We start from the raw sequence: 13,242 nt of genomic DNA on the forward strand, positions 1-13,242 counted from the left end.
CATTGCTCTTGAATTCAGCTAACCAAATACTGATGAATGCCAGATTTGTGTGTGTAAGAAACAATTTGTGAGAATTCGACAGAAAGGTTTGAAAAACATCACTTTCTGGCTAAAAGGGAGTGTTTCTTCCCACTGTTGCCAAAGTGCTTGCTCATAGGGAGTCATGTGATTGTTGGGTTTTTCTCTGTATGTATTATTGTGAGGCGACTGTTGTTGTGACTTGGTGCTGTATAAATAGAATTGAACTGAATTGAATTGAATTAAAATGTGCTCTGTGTTGGGGTCCATGGGTGAAATGTTCTTCATTAATGTAAAGAATACATCTTAGCAGTATATCATACCGTATATCAAACCTCATGCCAATGATCAAGCACAGTGGTGAGGGGTGAGGATTTAGGCTTGTTTTGCAGCCACAGGAACCAGACACCGTGAAGTCATTACATCAATCACAAACTGCTCTTTATTAAAAAGTATTCTAGAGTTAAATGTGAAGACAAAGCTTGGCTGAAACTGGGTCATGCAGCGGGACAATGACCCCAATCATAGCAGCAAATCTAAAACAGAATGTCAGAAAAAGAAAAGAATTAAGGGGAAGCAATAGTCCAGTCAAAGTCTAAGGGAGTTGAACACAAACGGATACCTACAAACCTCATTGAAGAGACTGACAGAGTCATACAGAAAACAGTTATTTCAAGTTATTGCTGCTAAATGTGGTTCCACAAGCTATTAAATAACAAGCTTTATCACAGGACTGCAGAATGCTGTGAAAACATTCTTTCACATGACTGTATGTTGTTCCTGTCATGTACAGCAGGTTGTGATCCCCTCCATTATTAGTAACATTCTCCAAAATTATTTCTTGTGTGTTTACTGGTGATGCTTGTTTTTAGGATTATGTCTGAAACCTTTCCTAAATGCCAGTGTAAGATGTAAGATATTTTAGTAGTTGCCAAATGTCTTTACTGAGATCAGTGTGAATTGTAACCAAGTTTTCCAGGGGAGTAGTTTTATAAAAGGTCAGAGCAGCAAAGCTGGGACAAGAAAAAAAGTCTGTCAGAGTGACAACAAGTCAGAGGAAGGTAAGAAAGGGCAGAAACAGATAGAAGTGGAGGGAGTCCGATAGAACTCACAGAAACAGATCTTACCTTTGACCGTTAAAGGAAATCTCCACCACTAGCCTGTTGTTTACTCTCAGTCTAATGGTTACTGTGTTCCCATAGTAAATGTATATGCTGTCCTGAGTGGGGTTGTTTCATTTAGTGGATTTAAACAATTCTCTGACTATATTGCATTAACAACCACCACAGAACATGCCTGAACTTGCTGACCTCAAATCAAGCCAAACACCAACAGAACAAAAGGCTTGAATGCAACCGGATCAGTTAGAAACACTGGTTGCTTTTTTACTGTTGGCCTTCAATTCAGTGCTACAGTCAAAATGAGGGAATAGGTTTATCAGAGTAGCACCAGGATAAATAAAGGTAATCATCGTTGTGTCATTTTGGAAAGAAAATGATTAACAGAGTGTGCAGTAGTCATTTTGTCACAAGTAACTATCCATCCGTCCATTATCTGCTGTTTACCCAGGTCCCTGTGATAGGGGTTAACAGTCTAAGCAGAAACACCCAGACCTCCCTCTCCCCAACCACTTCATCCAGCTTTTTTAGGGGGAACACCAGTGTGTTACCAAGCCAACCCAAAAGATATAATCTCTCCAATGTGTCCTGTGTCTACCCTAGAGCCTCTCAGGGGAGGAAAAACGAGTTTTTATGGATGAATGACATGAATTTGAATGACAGCAAGATTTTCTTCTTTGTTTTTCGGTGGCAGCATACTGTCTATGAGTGACAGTGAAAGCAGTAACTAACAGCTATTTTGGAAAACACAGAATGCCTGAGATCAATATGTTACATTCATTTGAATTGTTACCTGGTTTAAGTTTTCCCTTAAAAAGCGAGAAAACAACACTCCTTGTTGTAAATTGATGCATAAAAAGCACAAATTCTTGCACTGCACTAGAAATCCAGCAAACTATTGGACACCGACATTTTTGTCCCCAAATGCACCACGTAGTTTAGTAATTAAATTTGTTTTATCTCTTCATCTCTTCAAACTTGAGAAAAGCAGTCTGCTACAGTCATTATTTGCAAACCACTGTCATTGACCTTTTCTGTGACAGACATAACTCAAATTTAGCAACCCTACAATCTTGAAATACAGGCACGTTTCCTGCGCTTTAAGATAAACACCTTTGAGGTTACACGTTTTCGTTATTGTCTGCTGCAGCTCACATTTGGGAGCTGGCGGCAGGCTGTGTGTATTGGGGGCTATTATGCAAGCATTTAGGGTTCGTGACTGAGAGCTCGTCCTCTGCCGCGAGATAGCAGTTTGCATACAGGGCGGGATCCCGGCTGCTAGAAAGTGAGCCCACTTTCCCACCGCCGCTTTTCCCGCTATGGCCCAGGTACTGTTAGCGCCACTCGCGCCCCTCCTCCTTCCGCCGCCTCCCATCTGTCCTTTTCAGCAGCTAATCAGCTAATTACAGCCGTCCGCAGAGACTAGCACCGGAGTGATTAAACTGAACATATTAAAGCGCCTTTGTAGGCGCAAAAAAAGTTCTACTTGCCGCTGCTAGGACCGTGGGAGAAGACGCAGACAAGCCAAACTTCCCAGCTGAGAAACGAAGATCGTCTATAGCAGTAACTCGTTGACCTCACAACTGTCGGCTACTCACAGTATGCCTAAAGGGAACAGGCTCTGAAATAAATGTCGGAGGTTTTTTTTAAATACAATTTTAGGTATTACCAAATGCTTACTAAATAAATCGCAAACATGAGCACCCACGAATTTTCGCACTGTAGTGAGAAGGCCAGGTCTTTTATTATTATTGTTGTTGTTCTTTTGTACTTTCGCCATCAAATTTACTCGCTGTCTAAGCTTCGAGTCGTGTAAATTCTTTTAATTAAAAACCTAACAAAAACTTTTACAATACATTAAACACCTTCAAATTTAATCAGCCAGAACTTCAGGTTCCATGCAGGAAAAAAAAAATCACTAAAGTGAGACATCTTCTTATGCCCATCTTCGTGAACATAAACGCGCCGGTTGCCCCGCCAACACAGGTCTGGAGGCGTGGACGTCCGGTCCACTGATTGGTATTATCTGAGGCGCGCACCCGAGTACAATAGCACTGAGTGGCTGGAGCCGTATGACGGAGTCAGTCAGCTGGCCGCTGATTGGCTGAGTCACCCAGCTGTAGGAGAGCGCCAGAAAACAAGCTTGAGCGGGTGATGTTGGATTCTCCAAGGAGTAGTGTAGCCGAACAGGAGTCTGAGGAAAGGATTGGAAAAGATTTGAGGAGGACTGCCTGCTTCTTTCTGAAGAGGAAATAAACTGCTATGTTGGTCTGAAGGAGCGGCGCCCTGACAAGTGTGTAAAACGGGGACGCAGAGCCACACTTGACGATTTCATTCATTCAACAGCGAAGGTAAAGAGTGGTGATTTCCCTCCAGAGGGTTTCTAATTTCTGCAACACAGAGCTATAATAGTGTCCCTGGCTAGGTAACTAATTAATGCCAAGCCTTACTGACTAATTATATCCTACAGAAACGCATTTACCTCTATTCACAGGCTCAGCAGCGGCTAAAGCAGTGAACCCATTTGCATAAAATAATTTACGGCCGCAACTCGTGTTGCAACTTAGAAATAACATTCTACTAACGTTGTATATTAATACTTGTAGCTGTAAACTTATTACTGTCAGCTAAAAAGTTAATGCGGCACTTCAGCTGTAAAGTTACAAGGTTGAGGGTTGAGGAAGAGCAGCGCAGTTAGCTTTATGAAGGCTAGTTAGCCGATGCTCTTTGCGCCAAATTCAGCTGACCACGGATCTGGGTTGTGTGACTTTACAATTCGCCTCGCTTACGCGTCATTCCCATTCTCAATATTTGTCTTTACTTTGGAACGCATTTTTCCCAGATGGAGGTTCAATGCCTCGCACTGAAGGACCTCTCAAGTCCAAGGAAGAGTTCAACGGTGGGGCCGGAGGAGGAGGAGGATGGGTCTCGCGGGGAACAAAAGGTAGGCTAAGGTGGCACCCTGCTTTAAATCAGGTGAGGCAGGTTTTATAAGATTCATCTGAAAGAGAGCTTTGGAATCAGGGCAATCAGAGCGCTGTGTTCAGTCACGTGAGAGCTTCTGAAGAGCTTCAGTCTGCTTATTGCTTTTGGCTTTCAGCAGCAGGGGCTGTGGGCTACAGTGCTAAATAAGATCTCGAGGGTTGTACAAATCAGTGTGAGTTGCTTGATTCCTCCAGATTCGGGAGCAGGCCTCCGCTCTCAGATTCAGCATATGGGTGGCTTATTAGGATCTTTGGAGATGTGTGTTTATATAGTGGATGAGTTGGTATGAATAAATTCAACCAGGATTACATGTTTTTCTTTCTGTGTAATATCATTCTTTGCTATAAAATGACCCCTTTCCAATTCATTCTGTATGAGAGGATATTTGAGCCTTTATTAAGGCAAACCTGCACTAATTCGATCACATAACTGTCTCCATCACAGGAGAACATGTGTGCAGAGAAGAGAAAATCAACACCGCTAAAATCTGCAGAGTCCACCCTTCCTACTTTGCTGATCAACAGAAAAAGTGCTCCCTCTGAGCTCGCCCACATTACCCCCATCAAACACACGTCTCTGACCGAACCCTGGACACCGACGGCTAACCTGAAGATGCTGATCAGCGCGGCAAGCCCAGACATCCGGGACAGAGAGATGAAAAAGGTGCTGTTTAGACCGATAGAGAATGATAAAGACCAGCCAGCGAGCCCAGATAACGTGGTGGAGGATCCAGAGGTGGAAGATTCTTGTCAGGTGTGGTGGGAGTTTTTGTTTGTTTGGTTTTTTTATAAAAAAAGAAATTTTAACACAGATTGGATTTATTGTGTTGTGGTTCAATTTAATATTCTCTGAAAAATATATTTTATTGAGGTCCTGTTTAAAGACTAGTCATTTAAGCTCTGGATTGTTGGATTGGTTGACTAATCCAAAAGACAACGGCATTTATCTCTGTCCAGTTTGAAGCCGCTGATGAAGAGGACGATGCAGAGAAAAAGCCGAGCAGAAAGCAGAAAAGTCTGGGTCTGCTTTGCCAGAAGTTCCTTGCCCTTTATCCTGATTACCCACCGCTTCACAGCCCCATCTGGATTTCGCTGGATGAAGTGGCAGCCAATCTGGGTAAGAACCAGTAATTTGAGAGCAGCAGCAGTTGGACACAGGGGATGGAGATGACTACAATTGGTTTCACTGTAAACTCTACATGGGGCCAGGAAAACACTGTTATTGAATTTGGGAATGACTGCTGCTAATATCGTGCACACATTTTAGAGAAATGTTCCACCTGTTCATATAATCCTGTCAGGGGTGGAACGGCGGCGGATCTACGACATCGTGAACGTGTTGGAGTCCCTGACGATTGTTGGGCGGATAGCCAAAAACAGTTACACCTGGTACGGTCGTCAGCGGCTGGAAGCAACTCTGGAGGAACTGCAGCGTAAGGGCCGACAGCAGGGCTACCACCTCCAGATGGAGCAGGCCAACGAGGCCAGGGACACCGGACCGGGCAGAGAGGATGACGGGGGGGAAGGAGATGCTGGAGGCGGTAATAAACTGAAAAATAAAGATTGGAGATGAAGAGTTTTGAGTGTTTAAAATTAACACTATAAGGAGAGTGTGCCTTTTCTTCCACATTGGCTCCAAATAAAGATTAGACCTTTACCATAGTCTTCATTAGACAATAGTATCACTTCAGTTGCCTGCATGTAACAGTTTAGGTGTAGGCTTATTTTCACGGGCAAATGCTTAACACTACAGCTGAATAAGGCCTTAAACCCACAGGAATGGATTCAAGCCTGGTTACCGTAGCAACGCTGCCTCTGTCTGCTCACAGCTTGTCATAAAGAGGTTGTACGTTTGCAGACTTATAATGTGGCTGGATTCTAATAAAGATCTAGTTTGTAAAAGTTGTACTGAGATTTCAGGTTTGATTTCACGTTTCTGAAATGTTTTCATTCAGACTGAGGTTGTACAGAAGAAACATGTTTATGTTGACAAGTACTTTGAATTTCTGTATGGAGTTTTGGTGCCTGTTATTAATGAATAAAATGTAATTAAACATATGATTCATTGGATTTTCAGTGGGCTGATTTTTACTGCTAATTAAGAAAGCAGTAGTTTTTTACACTGTCTGTTTCTTCTGCTTGTCTTTGCAGCCGGTAGCAACAGGAAAGACAAATCTCTGCGCATCATGAGCCAGAAGTTTGTCATGCTTTTCCTGGTGTCCAAAACTCAGACTGTTACCCTGGATGCAGCAGCAAAGGTCCTCATCGAGGAGAGTCAGGACTCATCAAGTCACAGCAAGTACAAAAGTAAGAAATCCAGAAGTGCTGCAACATGTATAGTGTCGTGTATAGATTAGAATGTACAGATTACAGGAAACAGTATTTCACCAAACTAAACACTGTGTTTGTGTGATCTCCAGCTAAGGTGCGGCGTCTGTACGATATCGCCAACGTGTTGACTAGCCTCAGCCTCATAAAGAAGGTTCATGTCAGAGAGGAGAGGGGCAGAAAGCCGGCCTTCAAGTGGCTCGGCCCGGTTGAATTCAGCAGCTCTGTGAATACTGGTGAGAGTTAAAGATGACCTTAGTGAACTCTGCTAGAGTAACTTCAAAATATAAGACAGTCCAGACCTTTGGTCAATCTAAGAACTGCGTTTGTCATCACTGCTCTTACCCTAAATCAGTTGTCATCCATCTACCTGTAGGAAACACTTTGAATGTAGCAGCCATCGCCTCATCTGAGTCTGCACAGCCACTAGCAGGCCAGGAGCTCAGAAAAGCAAAAATGGCACGTCATGCCTCCTTCAGCATCACGCCAACGTCCGTTGCGGTCCAGCGGCAGGTCAGCTCCGCACCCAGCAGCCCGAGACGTGAAGTAACCGGTAAAAGACTATTTTTGGGGGGGGTTGTTTGTTTCCCATCTGGTGGCGGGAGACGGCTAACCGTCCCTGAGCCTTTTTTTTAAATCTGCAAGTCGTGCGCTTTGACTCTGCGGAACAGCATAGAGCTTTTTCAATATCTTGTCTGTTTGTTGTCTCTGTGCCGCAGCCCTGCAAAACCAGCCTGTGGATTATTCCAGAAGGACTACAAGCAACAGTGTAGTGTGTCAGCTGCAGTTTGGAAGTAATGCTGAGTGAGTAAACACTAACACACAGATACTCGCATGCACTTGATTTAGATTTATCGGCAGTCTCCCAGCACAGATTTACTGCCAAAGAATTTACAGCACACATAGCTCTTCCTTTTTCTTAACCTTTGCCAGCACAGACTGTCAGTAATGTTGATGAAGGACTTTAAACTGGAACTGTATAGAACTGGGAGTGGGGGGGATTGGGTCATCTCAAAGATCAGCATTCTCCGTCTAAAGTCTAACTACTAAACCCAAAGGTTTTTGTTTGAGTTTTTTATACATGGCACATTCAAAGTCATCTCTGTTGTCAGGTTAAAAGATGCTGTGCCCTGTCCCCTACAGAGTCTATTTTGTAACCTTCTCTTATTTGTTATATTTTACATTCAGTGCCAGTGTTTGATTTGACTGATGTGTTTTGTTCAAGGCTACATGTAACAGGAGCTGACTCTGTGGACATTAATAGTTTTTGTCTCCTATGAGTGTATGAGTTGGCGGCATACATGGAGTACACAGTAGTTCATGTTATTTCCTATTATTAACTAGACTACTCGTGGCCAAACCACAGCTGCCTCAAGGCTGTGGTTAAGTGTTTTGTGGGGGAGTAAGATAATAAGACATGGAAGTGTGTGTTGAAAAGGAATATTTTTAAAATGAAGTTAGGCAAAAGTGCACCGGGGGCAGTGGTAGCCCACAGGATAAGAGCTAGACGTTTATGCCTGTGGCCAGTTTCAAGTCTGCGTTTCAGCACGAGATGCAGGGGCACACAGACCCAGCTCTAACACAGTAACCTTTTGATGAGGTCAGGAAATTTTACCTGCATTTCAAACCATAGAAAGCAGGACCATAAAGCTTATGCTAAAAAAAAATGCACAGTTTGTACAGTTTAGTTTGCTGAAACCTGTTTATTTGTCATTTACTCGCTCATTACTAAAAGCCGCAGGAGGCTCTGTTATGGCCAGGACCCTGCAATGTTATGCAATTTATAAATAAATAAATAAGGTGCAGTGATGCAAGAACAAAGTTTTAAGAAAAGAACTTAATTGATTTCAACTTGTTATTTCTGCATCCTGCACACTTTACCCTCATTTTCACTTCAAATATGTAGTCATGTGGATAAAGCTCATGCTCCATTACAAATATGCCTTCACCTTCAATTCAAGTCACTTTTATTTATATAGCGTCAAATCAGAACAGTTGCCTCAAGGCGCTTAATATCGGTAAATACCTCACAATAATGGCGAGAAACCCCAACAATCAGACAACCCACTTTGAGCAAGCTCATGGTGACAGTGGGAAGGAAAAACTCCCTTTTAACAGGAAGAAATCTCCAGCAGAACCAGGCTCAGGGAGGGGCGGCCAACCGCCATGACAACTTGAGGGTGATGGTAGGAAGACGGAACGTGATACACATCAGTGCATCATGGGAAGCCCACAGCAACCTAGGCCTGTTGCAGTGTAACTAAGGGAGGATTCGGGGTCACCTGATCCAGCCCTAACTATATGTTTTATGTAAAAGGAAACTTTTAAGCCTAATCTTTAAAGTAGAGACGTGTCTGTCTCACTGTACTATTGTAATCATGAATATTTAAATGTTTCTCAATCAGATTCTTACCAAAAACTCAGTCTACAAGTAGCCAGAGACATATAGCTTACTTTTTACTCTCCCCCTCATTTTTTTTCACCCCCATCCTCAGCAACCGACCCGGCACACCACAGCAGACTCCGCTCACCCACAACAGCAGCACTCCCCTTCCCCCGTCCTCCACCCATTCCACCCTTCTGGCACCACACCCCCAGCCGGAGCACCTCTTTGCTGCTTCCCCGTCTTCCCATTGCTTGGCCTACCTGCCCAGCCTGTCCCAACCCTCCGTGGTCATGCTGTACAGGCCGCCAGAAATGCCCAACCAGATGCCAGATGGTCAGACCTCACCCAGGTTAGAGGCAACGAAGAGGAAGAAGGAAGAAAGAGAGGAGGAGGAGGAGGAGACGGTACTTAAAAAGAAGGGAAATTCTGCGTTAGAGAAAAGTGAAAAGGTGAGATGGTATTCTGTGGCGATTTGGATTTTAATTTCTGTTGCTAATTGCTATTCCTGTTCCAGTTAAAAACTAACTCCGAGCTAATTATTCGGTTCAGTGCCGTAATTCTGACAGTCAGAAAATCCTGTTAGTAATTCACCACGGCAGACAGTTAAACTGAAAATGGAAAATGTGGCATGCTCACTGATCAGGATAAGTCTTGTTTGGTGTAATTAAAGACTTCTCATCTCAGTAGAGTATAAGATAATTGATCATTTGAAAACCTGGTGCAGTTAATCAGGATACATAAAATCAAAGTAATTGGATGGTTCTGTGTCACATGCTTTTTAAAAGGTTGACTGAGAAAATAAACTGTAAGCCAGGAACATGACTTGACTTTGTTACTAGAAGGGGGAGATGTGTTATAGTCTGAGAGTTTTAAGGACTGAAACAAATGCAGATCATAAGGCTGTAACATCAGATGTCATTCATGCTCTTTCCAGACTCGAGCTGAAGCTTGCAGGGAAACAGCAGAGTGCTCGCAAGCTGATAACACCAGGACTTCTCCCAGTCGAGCAGCAGGCCTCTGCAGAGAGCAGGTGATCGGCAAGAGTGGAGGCAGCAACACCAGCAGCGAGCACGCTCAGCCGTCACACTACCTTTATGTCCCCAACAATGCAGGTAATGCACTATTTTAGGAAACTGGGTTGAATTAAGCAGCACACAGAGCGAGATGTTAACTGTATGATTTGCTGTGACAGAAAAGGGCCCGTAAGAGAGGGACGCTATGATTTGCACCCTTTCACTCTTTTACTGAGAACATTCCCTGCAGCAGGTCCTTTCAGTGCTGGAAATCCAGAGCACTTTATTCCCATGATTTGGGAACTGAATTTTAATTTTTTTTTTATCTTTGCTTTATGAAAAAGAAGAAAAAAAATCCTTCAAACCTTTTAATGGGTCTCCTGTCCTCTTTTCTAGGATTAAACGGCCTCAACTTCCTGCTCTCAGCTGGTCAACCAGCAGCCAGTCTAGCACTTCCTCCCAGCAGTGTTCCCACCTTGGCACTGCCCTACGTCCTGGTACCATCTGCTGCCCTCTCCAGCTACCCCCTGGTGGCCGGCAGTCTACAGCAGCAAGGCTCTGATGCTCACACAAAACTGAGCTTCGGTCTGCCTGCCATGATGTCACCTGCCCACTTCATGGTGGGGGGGGCTCCGTATAGTGTGGTGCCGGTTCCACCACCGTCCACTACAGAACAGAGTGGGCTTTACAGGTCGTCAGTTGGCACGCCGCATTCTCCCTCAGGACCACAACAGACCATCAACATCAACACACCAGAACCAATGGTAAGAGCTGACTGTACTGCTGTAACCCTGCTCTCTCTCTCTTTCACACACACACTCACACACATGCAGAGCTGTCTGCCCTAAAATACATCAATGTAATTAGCCTTCATAATGAAACATGACCTTTCTCGTATCAGGCACTTGCAAAATGTCACAACACAGCTTGACACGAGAGCAAGTGCAGCATCTGTTTTGTGGAAGGTTTACCCTCATTTACTCATCTGGACACTTTGTGTCACAGCAGTTAAGACTGATTAATCTCCAGCTTGTTAAATGGGAATGAATTTTACTGCCTGCAAAGACCAGTGTAGTGATGCTGGTTTAGCTCTCATAGAGGAAGTTACTGGGCAGCAAATTCACATGACGTTATAAACAACAGAACAAGACAATGACCATGTTGTAATGATGCATTAATCCCACCCACTCTCACTTTCAGTGTGTAGAGTTACGTCTACCCACCCATTTTCTTAGATAATATTCAGTCTACCGACTGCCATTGACCTTTCAGCAAGTGAGATTGCATCTACTGCTGGCAGTGGCTGCTGTTTATGCGTTGGGTTGTCTAAATGTTCCCTAAATGCATTCTGTCTCTCTTTACAGACTCCACATACGCCCAAGGAAACCCCAGCATCTTCTTCAAAGGCTTTCTTTCAGACCCCGGGGACTCTGGGAAGTGTAGTCAGTGCTGCGCCAGCTGTCCGAAAAAGGGGATCAGCACAGAGGAGACTGGACATTGGCCACCATCCAAGCAGCTGAAGAGACGGGAGCTTGTGTTGAACGTGCCGTCTTAAAAATTGATTGTGGTGAACCGAAAATGAAACAAAGAATATGGTTTTAAACCTTTGGTGCTATGTTTCTAAAGACAAATTAAGAACTTTCCAAGAGTGTCGAATGTTTTCTTGTAAATCCTGGAGAGTCTCATATTTTGCTAATTGACTGAGTTTTATTAAAGGGGTGTCACACTGTGAAATAAGACACTCAAAACTATCGAGATGTCCTCAAGGTTGGATAATGGGACACTAGGTTTAAGAGTAAGATAGTATTACCAATGCAACAGTGCCCTCCTGTGATGGGAGCCGGTCACAGCTGCGTTTTATGTTTCCTCCTAGAATGATCAAGCTACCTATTTACAAGAGCTGTAACAATTATCCAAAAGCACATTTCATGTTATGTTTTTTTTTTTTTTTTTTTTTTTTTAAATATATATATATATATATATATATATTTTAAAGGGGACAAATAACCAGAAACAGTCTTTTAAATGTTACAGCTTTCACCAAACTGGCACACTTCAGGCATTAACTTCTCTGCATGGGTATCACAGCACAGGAAAACGGGCATACAACACGGCATCGCCGATGATTCGTTCACTGTTTCGGGTTCTGTTTTGTAATCGTTACACCCCTGCTAATTCTTCATCCTTTGTTGTAGCCCAGTTGCGAATATATGTCGATTACAGGGTCTGTAATGAAACATTAAGTGTTTAGCACTAAGTATTTGAAGAATGTACATGTAATTTTGTAGTAATCAGCCCATTCAGATTTAGATACATGAAAAAAGGTGTAAGAGGACACGTGTGAGCTGCTTAATGTCGGTTTACAATGACAGTGGTAGGACAATCCCTCCATTTTAGACATTAAGTGAGAAGAAAATAATCACTAAAGCCTTAAACGTTTACAGCCAGACGAGTATCCGAAGGAACAGTTGTTATATTTCTCGATGCTTACGGGTGGATTTGTGTTCTCGTCAGGAAGACGTACCCGGCTGGTGCTATGTGCATTCTCACGTGTAACCACTGTTACTGAGTGCTGAAAGACAATGTGACAATGCTCTCAGGTACTTGAATACTAGTGACTGTGCTAGAGTTGGATTGGGAAAAGTATCAGAGTACTGTAAAGTGTTTTTCCTCCTTTGTTTATACAGGGAAATCAGTGCCTTAGTTAACGGGGCATGTTGCTAAGAGAACATCATTGTTGCCTCAAAACAGAATTTCTCAGGTTGTCAGTGAACGAGGCCCAGACAACCCAATAATAGGAGTTATTCAGGAGAGCTTAGCTATGTCACGCCAAAGGCTGTACAGATAATCCACTCTAACCAGTGGGTGTGTAGTTTATGTCAATGTTTTTAATGACATAGTGTAATTTACAGTGTTTATTGTCTCTGTCCTGATTTTAAAAATAATGGTTATTGCACGGTTCGTTTAGTAGCTGCAACAGCTGGAAACCCGTTGCTGTTCTTTCGTTGTAACTGCACACACAATGTAGTTCAGAGCCAAACATTTCTGTGTGACTTGAAACAAAATAAATGATATAGACCAGCTTTACAGTCTTTGTCTGTATTTCTAACAACTCCATTTTATCATGGGGATGTCAAAGAAGAAAATAATGATTTAACCGCTTTGTTTTTCTAATATCCATTCGAAAGGGGCGGGAAATATACTAACACAAGAATCCCAATGTTAATACAATTACAGATGGCTTCAGTTTACCAATTTGGGAATGTGCAGATGCCACTAATAATTCAAATTCATAATGGCCCAGCAGATGGAAACAAGTGATGCTAGTGTAGACAGATGACACTTCATCTTATTGAACCCCGATCCTTTTGTCCCCATGATAGAACAGAGAAAAC

General features: G+C 43.1%; 1 protein-coding gene across 1 annotated transcript; it reads left to right on the top strand.

Moving 5' to 3' along the window:
- The first annotated feature begins 3,155 nt into the window (after positions 1 to 3,155).
- On the top strand, positions 3,156 to 12,930 carry e2f7 (E2F transcription factor 7). The gene is made up of 13 exons (XM_031743774.2): positions 3,156 to 3,487; positions 3,979 to 4,080; positions 4,566 to 4,874; positions 5,078 to 5,237; positions 5,422 to 5,661; positions 6,272 to 6,427; positions 6,541 to 6,684; positions 6,825 to 7,001; positions 7,168 to 7,252; positions 8,944 to 9,283; positions 9,769 to 9,946; positions 10,244 to 10,611; positions 11,212 to 12,930. The coding sequence occupies exons 2-13, from the start codon at positions 3,979 to 3,981 to the stop codon at positions 11,365 to 11,367; spliced, it is 2,415 nt and encodes an 804-aa protein (XP_031599634.1). The 5' UTR covers positions 3,156 to 3,487; the 3' UTR covers positions 11,368 to 12,930.
- Positions 12,931 to 13,242: the final 312 nt, after the last annotated feature.

Source organism: Oreochromis aureus, linkage group 17 (genome assembly GCF_013358895.1).
Source record: "Oreochromis aureus strain Israel breed Guangdong linkage group 17, ZZ_aureus, whole genome shotgun sequence".
In the NCBI taxonomy this organism is placed as follows: domain Eukaryota; kingdom Metazoa; phylum Chordata; class Actinopteri; order Cichliformes; family Cichlidae; genus Oreochromis; species Oreochromis aureus.

Excerpts from the sequence above, each read along its gene's own strand:
- e2f7 (XM_031743774.2), top strand. The coding sequence starts at position 3,979 with ATGGAGGTTCAATGCCTCGCACTGAAGGACCTCTCAAGTCCAAGGAAG. Across the intron at positions 6,428-6,540 it reads AAGTCACAGCAAGTACAAAA|CTAAGGTGCGGCGTCTGTAC; the intron begins GTAAGAAATCCA and ends TGTGATCTCCAG. Across the intron at positions 10,612-11,211 it reads TCAACACACCAGAACCAATG|ACTCCACATACGCCCAAGGA; the intron begins GTAAGAGCTGAC and ends CTCTCTTTACAG.